Source organism: Vigna radiata, unplaced genomic scaffold, assembly GCF_000741045.1.
Source record: "Vigna radiata var. radiata cultivar VC1973A unplaced genomic scaffold, Vradiata_ver6 scaffold_364, whole genome shotgun sequence".
NCBI classification, from domain to species: domain Eukaryota; kingdom Viridiplantae; phylum Streptophyta; class Magnoliopsida; order Fabales; family Fabaceae; genus Vigna; species Vigna radiata.
The window spans coordinates 174822-196837 of record NW_014542352.1 but is presented as its reverse complement, the minus strand read 5'-3'; the positions used below and the strand labels follow the sequence as shown (position 1 = coordinate 196837).

The 22016-nt window shown below is 33.4% G+C and overlaps 2 protein-coding genes across 3 annotated transcripts in view; both read right to left on the bottom strand.

The window, feature by feature from the left end:
• The window catches only part of LOC106779556 (receptor-like protein 12), an 11472-nt gene extending 2266 nt beyond the window's left edge, over positions 1 to 9206 (bottom strand). Inside the window, exons 1-6 of one of the 2 annotated variants that reach the window (XM_014667680.2) lie at positions 8680 to 9206; positions 4389 to 4538; positions 4210 to 4290; positions 3516 to 3671; positions 3345 to 3434; positions 63 to 224 (exon numbers count right to left, since the gene is read on the bottom strand). In XM_014667680.2, the coding sequence (XP_014523166.1) occupies positions 63 to 224; positions 3345 to 3434; positions 3516 to 3671; positions 4210 to 4290; positions 4389 to 4538; positions 8680 to 9121 (1081 nt within the window). In that variant the 5' untranslated portion in view covers positions 9122 to 9206. The remainder of the gene's footprint in view (positions 1 to 62; positions 225 to 3344; positions 3435 to 3515; positions 3672 to 4209; positions 4291 to 4388; positions 4539 to 8679) is intronic. The other variant, XM_014667681.2, reaches the window with a different exon arrangement.
• A 4327-nt stretch (positions 9207 to 13533) lies between these two features.
• Positions 13534 to 22016, bottom strand: part of LOC106779547 (RING-box protein 1) — a 13485-nt gene continuing 5002 nt past the window's right edge. The window contains exons 4-5 of the mRNA XM_022776613.1: positions 15139 to 15257; positions 13534 to 13833 (exon numbers count right to left, since the gene is read on the bottom strand). Coding sequence (XP_022632334.1) covers positions 13718 to 13833; positions 15139 to 15257 — 235 coding nt within the window. The 3' untranslated portion in view covers positions 13534 to 13717. The remainder of the gene's footprint in view (positions 13834 to 15138; positions 15258 to 22016) is intronic.

Below are 22016 nucleotides of genomic sequence, written 5' to 3'. Positions count from 1 at the left end.
TNNAANNNNAGAAATCAAAGTTAANGAATGAAATGTNGAAGGGCAACCAANTANGAACATACCTTTGTCATCAAGATCCCTTTTGATTGGATTAAAACCTAGGTCCAAAGATCTGAGAGTGGGGAAAGCAACTAAGGACTTGAATATTCCCTTGTCAAAATTATTGTCAGCTAAGTTCAGTGCCTTCAACTTCTTGAATACATAGAACTCAACGCTATGGGCATCTGAAATATTGTGTTAGTTTATTATAGGTATTCATTAAATTACATCACTGTTGCAGCTAGAAAAACAAATGCAGAATTTTTTATCCATAGAGCAATATTTTCTATATATTCCACACTCTATAGACAATTTTTTGAAATTTCTTATAAAATTAATTTAATATTTTTTTCTATAATCCATTTGAATTAGGAATATAAATTGTTCTCTCAATAGGTTTGCAAATAGATGGTTATTTTTAATCAGCTTCCGTCCACATCGCGTAACCTGTGATTAATTGATACGGTTTGTTAAAAAGGAAGGTAAGCAAATAAAATTACACATACATTGTAGTTTGTAAATATATTTACATGACTTAGCATTTCTACAAAACTTTGGTTTTGATAGCTAAATCTCAGTAACTTTCATGTACCTTTTATAGTTGAAGTTAATTTATTTTAACATTGTAAACAACTCTCAAACATGTCTATGCTTCATTATGAATGTCCATTTTGTTGAGTTATCCCTTGATTAAGCCCAATAAGATTGAATTGAGTTTTATTTATGATTTTGTCAAATTTGACCTAATTCAAATTAACTTTTATACTATGAGTTTAGTACAAATGATCTGAAACTCAACTCAAGATTTACTTTTGAATTTGTCTGAGTCATTTTCAACTAACATAACCTAAAAATCTCATAATAACATGGTGTGTCATTTTTATCTCTGAATTATCTTCTATATTCACCTCTACTAATTTAAACATTAATATCAAGCAAACAAATAATACTCCGGCCATATTGTCTGTGTTGTTTTTTTATGTCTCTCAACAGAATATTAAAGAAAAATAATTCTTTGATACACCTAACTTTTTTACATTCATTTAAAACTATCATTTCTTTCTTGAAAAAGTATAAAACTTTACACTTTTATAACTATTTTACCTTTATACTATATTAAATGAATGTAAAAATGTGTCATAATACCATTATTCAACATTAAATAAACAAACCTAATTGGGTAAACATTGTTACAATGTGTTTTCTTCTTTTTCGCATCAACCATCACATTCTCAACTTTGTCGTTCTTTTCCACTATTTGCCTCCACCCTTCACCGTCACTCTTTGACTTCATTATTTCTCTCTTGCCTCCATTGTTTGTCACTATTACCCTTCTTCTAAACAATCTCATCTTCAACCTTTGTTTTAGGTGAAATGTTTTACATTTTAATTTACATTCTTTTAAATGAAAACATTATATTCCTTCTCCATTACCTTCTATTTCCGTATCACTAACTATAAGCAAGGAAACAAACACATCCTCATGGCAAAAAGTACATCAACAACATCCACCACATGGTTCTACTATATTTCTTGCACTTATTGAACGAATGTGATAGATGGGTGGTGACAGTTTTGATTCGTAATTGTTGTTTTTGTTTTTGTTTATGATTAGTGACTATTCTTATATGAAACAAAGTGTTGGTTTCATACCTTTTGTTTTCATATTGTTTAAATTCGAAAGGAAACATATTTCATATGTTTTGTTCTTTTCATATTGTTTAAGGCATTTTTTTTTGTCACTAGTTCGATCTCAATCTATTTAGTGAAGAATTCCACCATAACAATAAAGACCTTTAATTAAGTTATTATAATAGGAAAAAAATAAAGGATATTAATTATGCCTTTATTGGATGACCAAGATATGTATATATATATATATAAATGCTCCCGCAATCTATTCTAAATGAAATACAACAAATTATTTTTTAAGGTAGATTCTTTTGTACGAATATCCCTTGTGAAATATCATTAAAGGTGAGAATCTTATGGAATATAAGCTACAAAATCTGGCTGGTCTTCATAACGAGCTTAAAAAAGTAAAAAAGTAAAGGTTAAATTTGAAAACTTTAACCATGATGCAAACTGACATGTTATAGTAAAAGAAAGAAATATTGTTTAGAAGGAGATGGTTGAACAACCATAAATATTGTTTAGAAGAGGTTGAAGGTAGAGCAATTCAAGTTAGACAAAAGGTTAAGCTCATTCAGTTTTGAACGTAAGACAAGTTAAGTTAACCTTAGTTAATTGTCTAACTTAGTTGGTTGATCAAAAGTGGACTCAAACTGGTTCAAAAAGAAGGTTAACTAGGTAGAACATCGATCCAAATCAACTTGGACTGAGTCAGTGAGCTTAGGTCGATCAGGTCATAGTTCAACCTAATTGACTTGGATCGAAAGGTTGACCCGAATTGGCTTGGGATGAAATTTGAATCGAGTCGACTTGGGAAGAAGATCAACTCGAGTCTACCAAAACTAAAGATCGACCCGAGTTGACCCAAACTAAAGATCGACTCGAGTCGACTAACGTCGAAGGTCGAGCCATCTTGACTCGATTGTTGAGTCCACTTGGTATGTGCAGAAGGTCGAGTCGACTCGACCTAAGAAAAAGGTTGAACCAAATCAATCAAGGATAAAGGTCAAGTCAAGTCAACCTGGATCAAAGGTTAAGGAGATTCAGCCTAGGTAGCAAGTCGAGTCTATGCAAACTCGGGTAAAGATTGAGACATGCTGACTCAGGGCGAAGGTCGAGGTGAGTCTGCCTGTGCCGAAGTTCATGATGAGTGGACTCAGGTTAAAGGTCAAGAAAAATCAATTAGGTCAAAGGTTAAGATGATTAAGGTGGATTGAAGGTCAAGACAACTAGACTGAAGGTTGAGATGAGTCGATTGATTAAAGGTCTAGATTAGTCGATCAAGTTGAGAGTCGAAATGAGTCAATCTGAATCGAGAATCGACTCATCTCAACTCTGACTGAATGTCAAGTCAAGTCAATACAGACTAAAGGTTGAAACAAGTTAGGATAAATTGAAGATCAAGATGAGTCATTGAAAGTCTAGCTAAATCAATAAGAATGGTTATCTAAATATTTTTAAAATAAACATTTTCTTTCAAAGGAAAATAAATTGCTTTATCTAAATGAGAAAATTAAAATTTAAAATATTTTAATTATTCTATTGAATCAAACTATTTAAAAAATAAAAATTGTAAGTAATTTAAATACATAAGTTTTAGTTTCTTGAAATTACTAAAGGTAAAACTTAGCAAAACCTTTGATAAAAAAGTTTAGCATCAACAAAATACATACCTTGGTTTGGAATGTGGCTTACAAGACGATTCCCACTCAAATCCAACGTTTCCAAGTTTGGTAAAAGTGTCAATTCTTGAATGAAGAAAACTAAAACAAATCAGAATGTGAAAAAGTCCAATATGTTAAACATCCAATAATTAATAATTGTCTGCATTCAGATATTCCTACCTTTCGTCGGAAAGGGGCCACCTATAAAATTACCAGCCATTGCTAAATTCTTTATGGACGGGAGAGCACCCACCACTTCCATTATACTTTCATTCAGATAATTGAAACTCAAATCTAATTTCCCCAACTTTTTCAATCTTGACTTGCTTTGATAATCTGAAAAGTTTCAGAAATTTACTTTATTCATGAATAATAAATAAAAAATATAGTAATAAACTAAGAAGAAAAAAAAAAAAAATATATATATATATATATATATATATATATATATATATAAGGAGAATCTTCTTAACTACATTGTGTTGCGTATAGATTTAGAAAATAATCCCTTCATATTTCTAATTAAGCATTAACTATTTTATTAACATTTGTTTTAAGTTTTTTTTATCAATGTTACTTAATAACACTTCTTTTAAGTTTTTTTTTTTAAGATAAAATAAGAAACATCGTTCATATCATTAGAAAATTTTAGCAAAACACTGTGACTCCAAGATTTCACATCATTAGCAAATTTTAGCAAAAAACTGTAACTCCAAGATTTCTCGAGTTCTCTAACCTATCTTCTTAATCACCTCGAAACGTAATTTCTCTTTTTGGTAGAATTCTTACTGTGCGTTCATCACTTCGTTAGCCAATGGTCTCGCAAAATTAAATGATACTAAAAAAGCAACGACACACATACACACATATGTACCTTGAGATGCAAGAAAGGTGTCATTGCCAATAAGATTCATGCTCAAATCCAACACTTCCAAGTTTGGTAAACGTGATAATTCTTAGAAGAAAGAAAAAAAAAAAAAAAAAGCAAATTAGAACATGCATATAATCTCCAATTGTGAAACATGTAATAGTTACATAAGTTGCATTCCATACCTTTCATAAAGCGTCCACGAATAGAATTACCAGAAAGATTCAAATTCTTGATAGATGGAAGAGTACCCACAAGTTCCATTATGCTCTCGTTGAGAGAATTGAAACTCAGATCTAATGTCTCTAACTTCTTTAACGTTAACTTGCCATCATCTGAAAGATATATATATATCACTCCATCATTTACAACCATTCTCTGTATATGTATTATATAGGCTTAACTAATTCAGCGTCTAAGTTTTATTTTGTATTTGTCATTAACTTACATTTTAGTTTTGTTCTATCCCTTTTGAAAGTTAAAAATTAACAGACATAAACGTAAAGCTGTTAATTACAAGACTAAGCACAATAATATTTAGCTTAACCATATATATCCACATCACAATTAACATTTTCACTAGTAAATAAACAGTTTTTTAACTCGTCCATTACACTTCCGTTTCAAAAAAAATCGAAATATATAAAAATGCGGTGGCAATTTCATAATTTTGGAGATACTATATGTCTCAATTCAGTGCGAACTGATGCCTAAAGGTATATACTGCCTCGGTTCTCTGACCAATCGAGGTAAAAAGCCCTGTTGAACCCATGCAAGTTAGACTTTTCACCTGACACCTTTTCCGAAATAGGCCTACTGTCTCGGTTCTCTGATCAACCAAGGAAAAAAAACTCTGACGACTTTTTTGAAATGGGCTAACTTCCTCGGTTCTATGACCAGCCGAGGCAAAAAACCCTGACGATTTTTTTTAAATAGGCCTACTGTCTCGGTTCTTTGACCAATTGAGGCAAAAAAACCCTGACAATTTTTTCGAAATAGGCCTACTACCTTGGTTCTCTAACCAACCGAGACAGTAAGTCCTGCCAGAAACTGACAACCTCTGATTTTGAACGTTTCAAATCCATTTTTTCAACCTCTACTACCTCGTTTCCGTTTTAACCAATGTCATAGGGCCTTTATGTCTTGGTTTAACCGCGAACCGAGGCCTATAGTTAGTAGATATTTTCAAATTTTTCATTTACAATTTTATTTTGAACTTTTTCTGGAAGGTTTATGTGCCGGTTTTGTTTATAACCGAAGTAATAGCCTTTTCGATATTTATATTCTAGATCCGTAACATAGAAAGCACATTTTCACTCTTCTTCTTCTGTCGAAGAGTGAACGAAAACTGCACATTTCCATCTCGCGCGAACAGATTTTCCTTGCCGCTTCACCATTGTTGTCTCCACCACTAGTTGCTGCCGCTACCTCCACCACTGGACAACACCCTTATGCACATTTCCTTCTTCTTCTTCGTGCAACCATTCTCTCTCTCAGGCGAAGTTGTTGGTTCGTGGCCTCCATTTCTCTCGTGCGAGGTGCCTGGTGCGGTCTCTATCTTCGTTGGCACCATTTCTATCACGCGAACGTTTCTCCCTCTATTTCTCTCACGTGAACATTGTTCATTGTCGCCACCTGTTGTTTGCCACTGCCACTGGTTGTTCGTCGCCGCCTTCGGCCGTTTGTCGCCACCTTTGACCGTTCGTCACTACCTTAGGTTGTCTGTCGCCTTCATCCGTTTCTATGTTGCCTCCATTGTCCACCGCAGATAAAACAAAAGAAAAAAATTGTTAATAAATAGGCAAAAAACCCCATTTTTTGAAAAAAAAAAGACATCTACCGCCTCAGTTCGAAACCAACAGAGGCAAAAATACCTCATTTTCTGGAAAAAAAAAAAAAAAAAAAAAAAAAAGCATCTACCGCCTCGATTCGAAACCAATAGAAGCAAAAGACCCACACATACGGTCTCGATTCTGAACCGAGACAAAAGGACTATCCCTTTTTGTCTCGCATGTATGTATCTCGATTCATGAACCACTCTCGAAATTAACCGGTTTCATTTCCCTATACATGTTAAGAAAAACAATTGATCCAAAGACAATTATTTTCTTTTGAACAAATTTTAATAAAATATGTTTATTTATTTTAAATTTTTGTAAACATACTATAGTGGAACTAATATTTATTGAGAATTTTTTTTTAAAATACAAGTTAATTTAATACTTCGTTGAAAAATAAAACATCTAATAAAAATTTTCAAGTTTGTGAACTCGAAATGGAGTAGGCATTAGCCTTGAAAGTATCAGAACAATTCTAATTAAATGCTTCGAACATGATATATTTGTTCAACATTTGAACTGCGAAAGATGCAAACAAAGGACAAAGTATGTTGTTGTTTCACAATTTGAGATTTAGGGAAGCAAAATATTTAGATTGAACTCAACATTCTTCAATACTTTTATTTACTATGTTTTTTAATTTAATTTATTTAAAAAGAACAATTTTAAGTCTAATTTAATTTTATAAAATTAACTTATTTAAAAAAATAAATTTTAAGTTTAATTTAACTTTATAAAATTAACTAAGATTTATCTACCTTTACCTTTACATAGTATATTATATTTGATTGACATGAGATTTTTCGTGTTCTTTTCTCATTTTGAAAAAGTTAAACATCTCAAACACGTGGTATGCATTTCAAGGGCTTATTTTAAAATTTCTTAATTTTAAAGATTATAATACAATAAATATAGTTTCAGTGACATAATTCACCATTTGTTAAAAAAGTTAAATATATTTATAGTCATTAAATTTGAACGTGAAATTTGAAAATGTAAAAATTCAAGAAATGCATAAATTAAAAAAATGCAGAAGATTCCCTATGTTTAAACGGTGAAGAGTTTGATGTGTGTCTAAGTATGTATGCATCTAGATATAATATACATAGTTGGGGTTTTAAGCAGGTATTTAAGCAATTCATGAATGGATCCTTGAAAAGCAGTCAATAAAGTTATGAGATTTTTTCAAGAGAACAAAGTTTTATAAGCTCACGTATATAGGGTTAGACCAGTAAGAGATCATCAAGTATTCTGACAATCTTGTAGGATAATTTAAGATCCACTTTAGGTTACATTTTCATGTTAGTTGGTGGTGTACTTTTTTGGTCCATTACCAAACAAACTCTTATGGCTTTATTCACTATGATTGCAGACTTTGTAATAACTTATTAGGTATCAAATCAAGGTATATGGCTGATATTTCTCACAGGGTTACGTATTATGAAAGGAATTGAAAGACCAATCGGGTTATACTGTGACATCAAATCAGTCCTTAAAGAAATAGTACAAAGTGGATGGATTTCTCTAGAACACTTAGGGGCAAACTCCATGACTATATATTCTCCAAATAAGGCAATTATTACACTTAAGGTCTTTCATAAGCATATTGCTTATATGGGTGTTTTACAGTTTGAGAAATCTTTGGTTCAGTGGGAGTTAGTCATCTTTGTGTGTTTGTGTTCTATGTTTTGTTTTCATGTATGCATACATTCTGGTTTATTATTCAGATATTACACTTTGTACAATAAGGTTATTATGTTGATCTCATTAAGATAAAGTAATGAACAGTTGAAAATAGACGTGTATAGGTCACCATCACGTAATTTTCATGCTACACATTTCATGATGTATCCATGTAACTTGGTTTTGTCAGCATTAGTGATCACTCTTGGGTTTAGTTGCGATTGTTGCAATTAAAACTATTTTGATTCTGCATGTGGATATAATTAATAGACGGGACTTTTGGATATGCTTAAAGTATATAATGACAATTTTGAGCTCATAAAGTCTAATACATTTGTAAGGATTTATATATATATATATATATATATATATATATATATATATATATATATATATTATGTGTTAGGACCATTATATTTTATTAGCCAACTTTATAAAGTAATCTAGTTAAGATAAATATGGCTAAGGGTATATTTGTCATGAAAGAATGTTGTGTAGAGACCAGTCAGAACTTTAATTTGTTGAAGGGGTCAAATTATAATTATTGAAACTAAAGAATAATAACCGCCTGAAGTTATTTAAAGGGTCATGGTCACCATATGTAGCACATCAAATCATTCCTGTTTCTTTCTCTTTATCCTTATCAAAATTGAAAATCCAAAGGAAAGATCAAAGACCGACTCAGATTACTTTTCCTTGTTTCTCAATGTACGCTTCTGCATTAATGTTTTAAGGATATAGGAAACTGCTTTGATTAAAGGATTTATTATTCATTATTTATTAATATGTCAATCATAAAATTTCTACCATAAAAAACATGAAAAACTCCGAATGCTTCTTATATTGTTTGCTATAACTCTACCTAAAATATCTAGTTAAGGAACCAAACAATAATTAATTAAAATAAAGAAATAAAGAGTATAGAAGTAAATGAAGATGAAATAGCTTTTTGTACCTTGATTAGGAACGAATCCCAGAAAACAAAGATTGGACAAGCCAAGGCTTCTCAATTCCCTCAAGGGAAGGAACAATGACCAGTTTAGGCTACGCATGGACTGGAAACAAAATGGTCTCCTTAAGGAAATATATGGTCCCATTTCACCATATGGAAATCCCAATATTTCCATTCCACTTTCCTTTGTATGAAGATTTCCAAGTGAGAGATGAATGATGTGGCCAGAAGATGAACTGCACGTCACTCTTTCCCAGGAGCAACAATTGCTCTTTGGGTCATTCAACCACGAAGCTAGCACATATGACTCATTGCCATAACTAGCTTTGAAATCTAACAGTGCATTCCTCTCTTCTTCGAAACAACCATCTGTGCCTAACAGATGACCCAAAACTACCATTGCTCCCATCAACACCAACCACGCTTTCTTCCCACACAACTCCATATGGAAGAATGACTTCAAAATTACTACGTTTTACAATTTGTAATGTGCATATATAGCTCTCACCCTCTTAACATTTTGTGCAAATTACGGTAGCTACTCAACCATTGAATAAAAATAGCCAGATAAACCCTAGAAAGATTCATGAGTGGATGGAAATGTTCTGCATGTCTCAAAAACCTGTCCGAGTGCCTGATTACCAAACAAATCTTGTCTCCACACTACTTAGAAAGATAAGTATTTGACCTTAAAGTTGTTTGCTCTTGACAATACTGTTCCGTTTCAATATGGGTATCTTATGTCATGACGAAAATATATCAAATCAGATTCCAGATTGACGAACTTGTGTTAACATATCCATGGTTTACCAGGTCAACAGAGGTCATACTCTAAAGTTTGTGACATTTGTTGTTATGCAAAATTACGATACTACAATAAAATATCAAATTAATTTTTAAATATCAGTGTTCACTAAAATGTGATTTTAGTTCAAAGGTTCTTGATTTTCACGCAATACAAAAGTTCAGTTCCTTTTAAAAAATGTTAAGAAAATTGTAAAATGACTTACACATGAGAGAGATCCGTTAGTCAACTCTAAGTTGATACTAATTATTTTTCACTATTTTCAATAAATAAATATTAGTTTCAGTATCATATTAACAATTAATATATAACTAAAATAATGAGATATATTAGGGATGTCTCAACCCATGAGAATTTGAAACCTATAATACTATATTTCTTTGTCGGGCATTTGAAACCTATAATACTATATCTATATGGTTTTATTTCCAAGCAAGTTCATGTCAAGTATCGTTATCATTATATAAAGATTTTATTAAAAAACTAAAAAAGAAAAAGAAAAAAGAAACGAGTTCACTGTTAGCAAAATGATGAAGATGAAGTTTTGATGATGTCCAAATCAAGTCAAGACCAATCAAGAATCATGAAGAAATTTGTTGAAGACTTGTATTATAGCTTAAAGCTTTTGTAATAATTAGAATTTGATGTCTAGAACTTAGGAAACTTAGTGTATTTGATTCTGTATAAGTTAGAATTGTAAAAATACATTCAGAGTCAAAAATGCACTGAGTTAATTGATTAACCCAGGCTGTTAATCGATTAATCCAGAGGCGAATTGAAGAAGACAGGCATCAGTGAGTTAATCGATTAACCAGGGGTGTTAATCGATTAACGTTAATTGATTAACCTGGGTAGTTAATCAATTAGCGTTAATCAATTAACCTGGGTACTTAATCGATTAACCTAGTTTTCGTTGGAGAAACTAGCCGTTTTTGAGCCGTTGGACTATCCGTTGGTTTGTCCTTTAGTGGTTAATCGATTACCCACTTAAGTTAATCGATTAACACAATAGGAAAGGCTGAAAACGAAAAATGGAAGAGCTTTGGCTTGAGTCTATAAATAGACTCTCATTTGCCTTCAAGAAGTATCTCTTCCCTTGTGCAAAAACTCTCTAAAACTTGTGACAATTGCGTAGTCTTACTCGGCTTGTGAAACTCTTATCTGTGGAGCTGGTGAAGTGCTACTACGGTGACAGAGGAAATAGTCGGTTCATCCTTGGTGTGTCTAAGGAGGTGTTAGGAAGAGGATCATCCTTTGTGAAGATTCAAAGGAGGTGTTCATCCTTCGTGAAGAATTCGAAGGAAGTGTGGTTTCATCTCTTGTGGCATCAAGAGAGGTGTTTTCTAAACTTTTACAAATATTTTCTTTGTGATTGTTATTTGTAATTATTTTGTGACAGTGAAAGTTAATCTGGTTTTAGATTAACAACTGGACGTAGGATTGGTAAGATCCGAACCAGTATAAAATCATCTGTGCAAATTTCTCTCTCCATTTCTCTCTCCCTTACTCTCTTTACTTGTTATTATTATTTGCTAAGTAAGATTAATAGAGAAGAAATTAAAAGACACACGTTTACATTAAAAACCCTCTTGGTTTGTTATAGCACGCTAACCATTCCGCTGCAACCGCTCTAACATTCACCACCCACGATAAAATTAGATCGCATTAATAGGAAATGAAATCTATATATTATGAAAAAAAAAATTAATTCTTTCACAAAAATCATTTCATAGTTGACTCCACTTACAATAGAAAAAAAGAAAATTCTTCATATTAAAAAGTTTATCATTAATCAATTTCACATTTCACAGAAAACTTTTAATTTTAAAAAATCAATTTCACATTTCACAGAAAACTTTTAATTTTAAAAATTTTTACGATTTAATATTAACTTTCTTTAAAAGTTAATCGATTAACCTGGGTAGTTAATCGAGTAACCTAGTTTCCGTTGGAGAAACTAGCCGTTTTCTTACCGTTGGACTATCCGTTGGTTTGTCCTTTAGTGGTTAATCGATTACCCACTTAAGTTAATCGATTAACACAGTAGGAAAGGTTGAAAACTAAAAATGGAAGAGCTTTGGCTTGAGTCTATAAATAGACTCTCATTTGCCTTCAAGGACATCTCTTCCATTGTGCTCAAACTCTCTGAAACTTGTGAGAATTGCGTACTCTTACTCGGCTTGTGAAACTCTTGTCTATGGAGCTGGTGAAGTGCTACTACGGTGACAGAGGAAATAGTCGGTTCATCCTTGGTGTGTTTAAGGAGGTGTTAGGAAGAGGATCATCCTTTGTGAAGATTCAAAGGAGGTGTTCATCCTTCGTGAAGAATTCGAAAGAAGTGTGATTTCATCTCTTGTGGCATCAAGAGAGGTGTTTTCTAAACTCTTACAAATATTTTCTTTGTGATTGTTATTTGTAATTGTTTTGTGATAGTGAAAGTTAATCTGGTTTTAGATTAACAACTGGACGTAGGATTGGTAAGATCCGAACCAGTATAAAATCATCTGTGCAAATTTTTCTCTCCCTTACTCTCTTTACTTGTTATTATTATTTGCTAAGTGAGATTAACAGAAAAGAAATTAAAAGACACACGTTTGCATTAAAAACCCTCTTGGTTTGTTATACCACGTTAACCATTCCGCTGCAGCCGCTCTGACATTCACCACCCACGATAAAATTAGATCACATTAATAGGAAATAAAATCTATATAATATGAAAAAAAAATTAATACTTTCACAAAAATCATTTCATAGTTGACTCCACTTACAATAGAAAAAAAGAAAATTCTTCGTATTAAAAAGTTTATCATTAATCAATTTCACATTCCACATAAAACTTTTAATTTTAAAAATTTTTTCGATTTAATATTAACTTTCTTTAAAAGTTATTTTCAATTCCTCTACACAACAAAACAAGCCTAGATATCAAAAGATTAGAAATTATCTTTAAACTACTATGAATTAAATCTAATTCTTACAAATTCTATAAATTATTAACAATGAGAATGAAATTTTCTAATTGAGACATAGTGACCAAAGAATCAAATTTCACCATACATAAAATTACGTCAGCTAGCATAGCAACCAACGTAATTTTACACCTGTTAATGCCCTATCAGACATGAAATTTTACCTCCTTTATTAAATTGGCACCAAATTTTACGTTAGTCCATTGGACAACAAACACTATTTTACGTCTGTTACAAGCACGTTTGAGTTAAATTACACTATTTTATGATGGTTAATCGTTACGAAAAGTCATGTGGGATAAAAAAATAGAAAATTATTTAGAATGGGAGAAAAACCATGAAACTTAATGGCTCATCAAATCAAACCATTGATCAAAAGTATGAACTACAAATAAAATCATTTTCCCCTTAGTTTTCTGTTTGGTTGAAGAAGTTCTTAGTAGAGGAATTTCTCATCTCATTCAATTTCCTTCATATGTTCTTTATGTGATGATATTTTTGTCTTTTGTAGAGGTGATCAGAAGACATTATGGTTTTCTAACATACGTATGTTCTGCGATATAATACTTAGAAAAGCTTTTCTTTATACCACTGACTCCTTCCTTCTTGAAATAACAAGTTAGGGAGGCTTTATCTTGTACCAAAGGTAATTTACATTTTACTTATCTCGTTTTTATTTTCTAGTGCTCCAAAATATAAATACTTTCAGCCTCTAACAAATAAGATTAGATTAGCTTCTTGGAAGGTAACATGTTGAGTATGATAGAAACAATCCAGTGAGTTAATGTGGTAATTCTTAGGTTTTTTGTTAGGAACTGTATTTCTTTCAAAAATTACAATCAAGCAGACAATATAATAGGAAACTATTGTATCAGATTTTATACCAAATTAAGAGATCGCCAATCTTCGGCAAATTAAAATAAGTAACACGAGGATTGCAATAATGTAAAGATATAAGCTCATAAACTTTAATAAAGAATAATCCCAAATCATTGAAGGGCCCTATCTATATTGGGTAAAAAAAGTCCAATTCATAGATTAATTATATGACAAAAATCAGGCATTACACTCCTTAATTTTGGGATAATCATGATAAAAAGGAATAACTAAATATAAATAAGAACCCTTCAACGCATGAAGAGGCACAATAAAACACTAATCACAACCCAGTACATTAATATGCATGGTAAAATTGAAGTAAATTCAAATTAACAAGACCACATTTACAATGTTGAGTAGTCACCTTTAAGGGAAAAAGCCAATGCTCTTATCCTTTAAACTGCCATTCACGACGGCACATGGGGCAATGCGCTTGTGATGTTTGAGAATTAACCCATTTCAGGATACAGTGCAAATGAAACGCATGATTGCATACACCCCAAACTGCAAGAAGAAAAAAAGAACAAGTATTACTCACTTCAGTTATAAAGAATTTCATAACACTACAATTTTATAAGCAAATCCTGATACCGAGAAAAAGATATCATCCACACTTTAATGCAAACGGTTTTTCAAGGGGAGTCAAGCGCGAATTTATAGCTCAAAATATAATATTTTTATCTTACTGATGTCTTGAAAGGTTCTCAATCATGTGAAACTGCTTCGGCATAAACCAAAAAGTAACAGTAACACACTTCAGTTGAGTAAATTTGTGAGAATCTCAATAAATAACAAACTAAATTATCATGAATTTGACTTAATTTAAGTGTGTTGGAAAGAATATAACATACATTGTTAGAGTATATATTTTGCATAAATGTCAAGTCACCCACATGAACAACAACTATCTTTGCAGGAGTTCAACACAATCAAACAAGAGAAGTTTGCATTTTAAATACATTTTCATCATAAATTAGGAATACAAACGATGTAATTTTAGAGATAATTAGAAAATTAACAAAATTTGGACAGAGTGATAAAGTGTACTATGTATGAAGGGAAAAAGAAACCAAATAAAAGGACCCTTTTTCTATAATCCTACAAACTTATAAGCAAAGCTTGGATGCTTCATTGATTCATTTACGCAATGTTGATGATTAGTTAATCAAGGCCCAAGCAGTGATATCACAACTAAAACATTTTTCTGAGGCTTTCTTCAGCCCTCACAATAGGACCACTGTCTACACAAATAATAACAGAACACGTACGTTAAGATTTAAGCACAAAAGGATATCCCACCCAAAAGAATATTCCATCATGTAAGAGAGCTCACAGCTTATCCTACTCAATGTGACACTTTTAACATTGTTAACCCCCTTAATGCCTGATGTCGATAACCGTTTCACACTATTGACACTGAGCAGATGGTAGCTCTTTTCTCTTTTAAGACAACTTTACTCATTTATTAGTATTGGCTTTGCAGCTTAATCTAGCTTATAATTGGCCTTTTTCCTGTAAGAAAACTCTCAATAAAAGCAACATTTGTTGCGACTTAAATACAAGAGGATGTTCCAACCTAAGAATTAGTCCATTTAGTATGAGAGTCTTAAGGCTTATATTCTACTCAGTGTGAGACTCTTAAAACAAATAAAATCACAAACAGTTACACAATGTGTAGTTGAGCTTAAGACTATATCACTAACACAGTTACCCAAAGCACAATGATTAATCAAGAAATTTAACTAGGACAAGTTTGTCCAAATATAATAACAACACAGTCTACCACATAAAAAATTATATATAGCTTACTCAGAGGGCAGTCATCCCCTGGAAGTTTACAGTCTGGACAACATCCATCAAAGGCCATTCTACAGATCCCACACGTTTCATCCTGGGCATCCCAAGTCCACGAAGCAATACCGTGCCATCTACATTTACCAAGAGAGAACAAAAAATTTAGGAAGAGCTTAATATTTATTTACAAATTATTAGAAAAAAAATGATAAAGGAGACTGACAATTCAGAAAAAAAAGGGGGGGGGTTAAATTAAATTCTTCATGTTTAATAGAAAATTGAAGTGAAAATGCAATGGAACTCAATTTCACACTGGCACCAACTTCTGTCCTCCTAAAAATTATTTCCAGTCCCTCCTTACTTTTCATATTCTCTAACCTTAACTATTAAAACATGGTAATCCACACATATGAGAAAACATCATCCATGAATTATTTGACAGATAAACTAAGCAAAACAAATTCATAACAGCATGTAAGTTATGCTGACGATAAAAGAGAGAACTTACTCTGTTTAGAAAATCATGAGGTACCCAATCAGAGACCTTAGTCAAGAAAAACATCATTTTTTTTATTTAATTTGTTTTCTGCAATGAAAATTTGAAAAGCATACTGTACCAAAACAACGATTCAAGCATCAATCAACTAATAAAGGGGAAATGATGCTAAGCGGAATTTGAAAAGGATACGCAAGATCTTCACTTTCATCTCGATCCCGTGCCTAACAACAACAATGGCTAATGGAGGAGCCGCGCCTGCGAGAAAGAGAAGAGATGGAATGGGGAGTCACTGCAGAAAAAAATTACAGTTTGATAGGGCGAGATTGCGAACCAGGCCGTTCCGTACTCTCTCAGTTAAGCGGACAAGACTTATACGGGTTAACAAATTTAAAATCTCAAATTGTTCCACATTTTTAATTGTTGACCTACGTGTTAACTCGTTTGAATTTCTATTTAATATGTGTATATGTGCAACTCAAAAATATTATTATATAAATTTATATATTTTAAAACATAATTAAAATTTAATATAAATATTTTGTTATGTAAAAGTAAAAAATAATGCTTTACTATTTTTATATTGAAAATATATTTATATGTTATTTATATGCTCTTTTAATAAAATTTACTTTATCATAGATTGAGATTTAACATACTGGTGATTTTAATATATATATATATATATATATATATATATATATATATATATATATATATATATATATATATATATAAAAGTTGAATTCAAAGTAAACATTTTTATTATTATTGTTTATCATCAATAAATCTTTCATTCTTAATTCAACATTTAAAATATATATAATTTTATAAATAAATAAATATTAACAATATAGATAACATTTTCAAAATAACATAATTTTTTTATAGTAAAATATTCTAAATAGAAATATGTATTAAGAAGTTGTGTTATATATTGTTTAATTAAATAATAATTCTTAATAATAATAAAATTTACTTAAAAATAGTAAATATATTTATTTTGAAAGATAATATTTAAATAAAAAATAAAATTTTGCAATGTGTGATACTTTAATATTTAATTAAAAATATCATATTTAATATTGAATTTTCATCAACATATGATACAAGTTGTAAGATCTGAAAATTAGATTTTTTTGAGTTAAATATGTTTTTAGTCCTATACTTTGGGGCGATTTTGGTTTTAGTCTCTCTTTCAAACTAAGATACAATTTAGTCCTTCAACTTTAGAAAACTCTGTTTCAAACACGTTTCTAAGTTAACATTGAAGCAAAAATGTGTCAAACAGTGTAAACAATCCAAATGCTATGATGAAACATGCTTAAAACAGCAAATAAAGTTAAAAAAATATTTGGTAAAAAAGACTAAAACCAGAGTTTTCTAAAATTGAAGGACTAAATTGTACCTTAGTTTGAAAAAGGGACTAAAACTAAAATCACCCCAAAGTATAGAGACTAAAAACATATTTAACCCGATTTTTTTTGTCTGCATTAGCACAGGTTGGATTTTCAATTACCCAAGTAGCATAGATAATATTTATGAGCCCAGATTTTCTAGATTTTTTGGTTTTGTCCTTCAGCATTAAAAATACATTTAAAAATATTTTTGATATATTTTAAAATTTTTAAATCAGTGGTCATTAGTATATTATAAAGAGTCTTACAACTTGTATCATATGTGATGAAAACTTGAGCCGCACTTTACTACTAAAAATTGTACTAAATTAAAAATTAATTTGTCTAAATTGAACTGAATTAAAAAAATAATTTAAATAAACTGAAGTAAACTATTTTTTTTTTTATCAAATTGTACTAAAGTACAATATAAACTTAACTGAACTACTAACTATACTAATTTTGAATTAAATTGTACTAAATTTAACACTGCACTGGTTCTAAAATCTGATTTTAACACTATCTAATAACAAAGTAACTATGCACACGACTTTAAAATCACTTAAGTGAACTAACTTAACTGAGGTTTGTGGCATAAGGGTGAAAATATAAAATCTGACTATATGAACCTAAGAAACTGTTCAAGCTATGCGAAATTAGATGACTTACTAAATTAAGGGAAATGTAATAGAAACTATCTCAACAAGTTCTAATTGGTAAAAATTAATTTAGAAAGGTTAAAAACAATACTAACAATTACTATGCAAAGCTGAAATTTAAAACTAATCTACTAACTATCAATTAAAATGAACATATAAAATCTGAACAAACCTAATACTGCTATAATCAACTAAACAACACCTAAGCAATTTCAAATTCATCTAAGTTATGACTACAGGTATTTTCAATTTAAAATTTGAAAAGTTTTTGTAAATGATGTTAGGACCCAAAAGAAATTACGGACACAATGGGCGGAATTGTTCATCTTGTCTCATTGGCCTTGGGTCTGGAAAGTTTAGATGAGGGAAAATGGTTAAGCAGGAAACTGGCAGATAATGGCTAGCAGATAACATGCATAAAATATATAATGGAATGGCTAGCAGTTGCATTATAAAGATAAAACTCTGACATTCCAAAGAACCTAGTCTAATAAGCTGAAAAGACATAGTTTAACACAAGTTTGGTAAAATTTATGGTTAAATTGCAAATCACCCTGTATAACTGTGACTGTTGTGCAACTGGCAGTGTTTACAACTTTGGTTTGTTGCTAACCCCGTAAAGCTTTCAACTTTTAATAAATAAGCTCCTGTTATTAATTCCTAAAATTAAACACAAGGATTACTAGAAACAAAGTAAAGTTTAGGCAAACTATTTGCTAAAATAAAAATTAGAGGGTTTGTCTGTCACATTAAGAGCTCAATGACATAGTGTAATTGTAAGGAGTACAGGACCCATACTAATTGATCCACCTATAGGCCCAATTGCTACTCAAAACACAAGCCCCATTGCGGAACAGAATCAAGTTGTTGTTCCAGAAAAAGAACGTGAGGAAAATATGAAAAGGAATCCACGCCAGCCAAAATACCTCAAAGATTTTGTGATAACAACTTCCCGTAAAAAGGGGAAAACTGTTAGGAAGAATATATAGCAAATATTCCTTTTATTTGCAAATAATACGTTAGTGCAGGTTTGTTATCAAGTGCATATAAAGCACTGTTTTGTAGGGAAAAGGGCAATGAGGAAAATATAAGAATTTCTTCCCTCTGCATTCATTCTCTGTTTCTGATATTCTGCTATCNTTCTTTTTCTGTCACTCACTTTAGCTTTCATTTGGTGCTTTCATTGACCTGACTCATCGTCATGGCCACCTCTCCTCATGATGAGCTCGCCAAACTTAACGCCAAAATCGAACAATTACTCCTCTCCCATGCCAATCTATCCAACACCCTCCATGACATAGCCAACCGAACAACAATCCTTGAATCCCAGCCGCCCCCCACTCCCTCACATTCACCATCCAGACCACTCAAATTTGACCTTCCAACCTTTAATGGCACGGATGCTCTGGGCTGGATTTTTAAGGTCAATCAATTTTTTGAGTACCATCAGACCCCTACGGATCAGCGCATCCAGATCTCTTCCTTCTATCTTGAAGGTCAAGCTCTTGCATGGTTTCAATGGATGTTCAATAATGGGTTGTTGTCTTCTTGGGACTCCTACCTCCGCGCATTGGAACTGCGATTCGCCTCTTCCAAGTTCGATGACCCCATCGCTTCACTCTGCAAGCTCACCCAAACCACCACCCTTCACGATTACCTTTCGGAATTCGAAACCTTGGCCAACCGCATTTCCGATTACCCACAGAGCTTTTACCTTAGTTGTTTCTTATCGGGTTTGAAGCCCAATCTCCGCCGCGAGGTCACCGCCCTACAACCACCAGATCTTTCCCATGCCATCGCCTTAGCCAAGCTCCACGACGACAAATTCCGCTCATCACCCTTACCCTTTAACCGCTTNGGCCGCCCACCACCAATTTCCCCACCTCCACAAAACACCCCTTCTCCTGCCAAACCACTTCCCCCACTCCTTCCAACACCTACAACCAAGCTCCCAATTAAAAAGTTAACTGAAGCTGAAATGCAATCTCGCAGAGAAAAGAATCTTTGCTTTAATTGCGACGAACGCTATACTCGGGGTCATCGATGCAAACCACAATTTCTATTGCTTACTACCTTTGACGCCGAGGAAGATGATGATAGTGCGTCCACGGAGGAAATTCCTAATTCAGAAGAAATACCTCAAGCGGCAGGTCTTATCAGCCTCCATGCATTTTCGGGTCATTGGTCTCCGCGGACATTTCGGGTTACCGGATCTATTCAGGGTTATGCAGTGCAAATCTTGATCGATAGTGGAGCAACGCACAATTTTATTCAGAANAAGGTGGCCCAATTCCTTCATCTGCCCACTCAGCCCACACCAAGCCCATTAAGTGTTATGGTCGGTAATGGTGCATTCTTACCTTGCTCTTCATTATGTCCTGATATAACTCTCACCTTGGACGGTCATCATTTTTCCATCGACTTATACCCACTGGACCTCTCGGGCACTGATGTTGTCTTGGGTGTACACTGGCTGTCCATGATCAGCCCCTTTGTTATGGATTACAATGGTCCATTTATGCGGTTTACATGGCATGAAAAACTAGTTGAGCTAAAAGGAGATCCTGGCCCAAACCCTTTCCCTATATCGGCCCATCAGCTTCGTCGTCTTCATAACACCAACAGGGTTGAAGCGCTGTTTCAGTTAACACTTCATCTCAATCCTTTTCCCACTTCTTCACTTACAGAGCCTACATCCTCATCTACAATCATACCTTCCACCACCGAACCACTTCTTCAATCCCTTCTCTCCCAATACTCAACCATCTTCTCTACCCCATCTGCCCTTCCCCCACCACGCCCCACAGACCACGCAATCACCTTAGCCCCAAACACTCATCCCATAACCGTACGACCCTACCGATACCCACACTTCCAAAAACAAGAAATAGAAAATCAGGTACAGAAGATGCTTGACTCCGGATTCATTAAGCCAAGCAATAGTCCTTACTCTTCTCCGGTGCTCCTNGTCAAAAAGAAAGACGGCACGTGGCGATTTTGCGTTGACTATAGGGCTNTCAACGCTGCCACCATCAAGGATAAATTTCCAATCCCCACTGTTGATGAGCTTCTGGACGAACTGGGTCATGCCTCGTGGTTCTCCAAGCTTGACCTTTTTTCAGGATTTCACCAAATCCTCATGGTCCCTGCCGACATAGAGAAAACCGCATTCAGGACTCATAATGGCCATTTTGAATTTCGGGTCATGCCATTCGGTCTATGCAATGCCCCTTCGACCTTCCAAGCTACCATGAATGATCTATTTAGACCCCATTTACGACGCTTCATCATTGTCTTTTTTGATGACATATTAGTCTATAGCCCCACACTGGCAGATCATGTACATCACTTGGAAACCACCTTTAAACTGCTTCTCTCTAATTGTTTCAGGTTGAAAGGCAGCAAATGCACCATCGGCACTCAATCTATTCAGTACCTCGGTCATGTGGTATCTGACAAAGGCGTTCAACCAGACCCTGCTAAATTGGCTGCAGTCAGCAATTGGCCCACCCCCAACACAGTCAAATCCCTTCGAGGTTTTCTGGGACTAACAGGGTTCTACCGGAAATTCGTAGCAGGTTACGCCTCCATTGCCCAACCTCTCACTGATCTCCTCAAGAAGGACAATTTTATGTGGAACGACAATGCCCAAGCTGCATTCACTACCCTCAAAAACAAGTTACTGGCTTCACCTGTCCTGATTCTTCCTAAGTTTGACTCAGTGTTCACTGTTCAAACAGATGCTTCAGGTATTGGAATGGGGGCAATCCTTTCGCAAAATGGCCACCCAATTGCGTATTTCAGTAAACAATTTTGTCCTAAGCTACGCAACTCTTCCACTTACATTCGGGAATTGTGCGCCATCACTTCTGCTGTTCAAAAGTGGCGTCAATACCTCTTAGGGCGTCATTTTGTGATTCAAACTGATCAAAGATCGATCAAGGAACTTTTATCTCAAACGGTTCTCACACCTGAACAACAAACTTATCTCTTTAAGTTGTTGGGTTTCGACTTTGAGATACAGTATCGACCAGGCAAGACCAACACTGCAGCCGATGCTCTTTCACGAATTGAGGACCCAGATCAACCTCTTTCCACGTCCCTTCTAGTATTGACAATTCCACAATTGGACTTCTTGCAAGACCTCAAGTCCTCCTTACAACATGATCCTGCCTTTGTCACTCTCAAAGACAAGATCATCACTGCCCCACATGACTATCCTCATTATTCAATCCAGGAGGGCCTCATTCTCTTCAAGGATAAGATTTGGCTGCCATCCACATGTTCCTACATACCATTGCTCCTCCATGAATTTCATTGCACTCCTTTAGCAGGCCACAC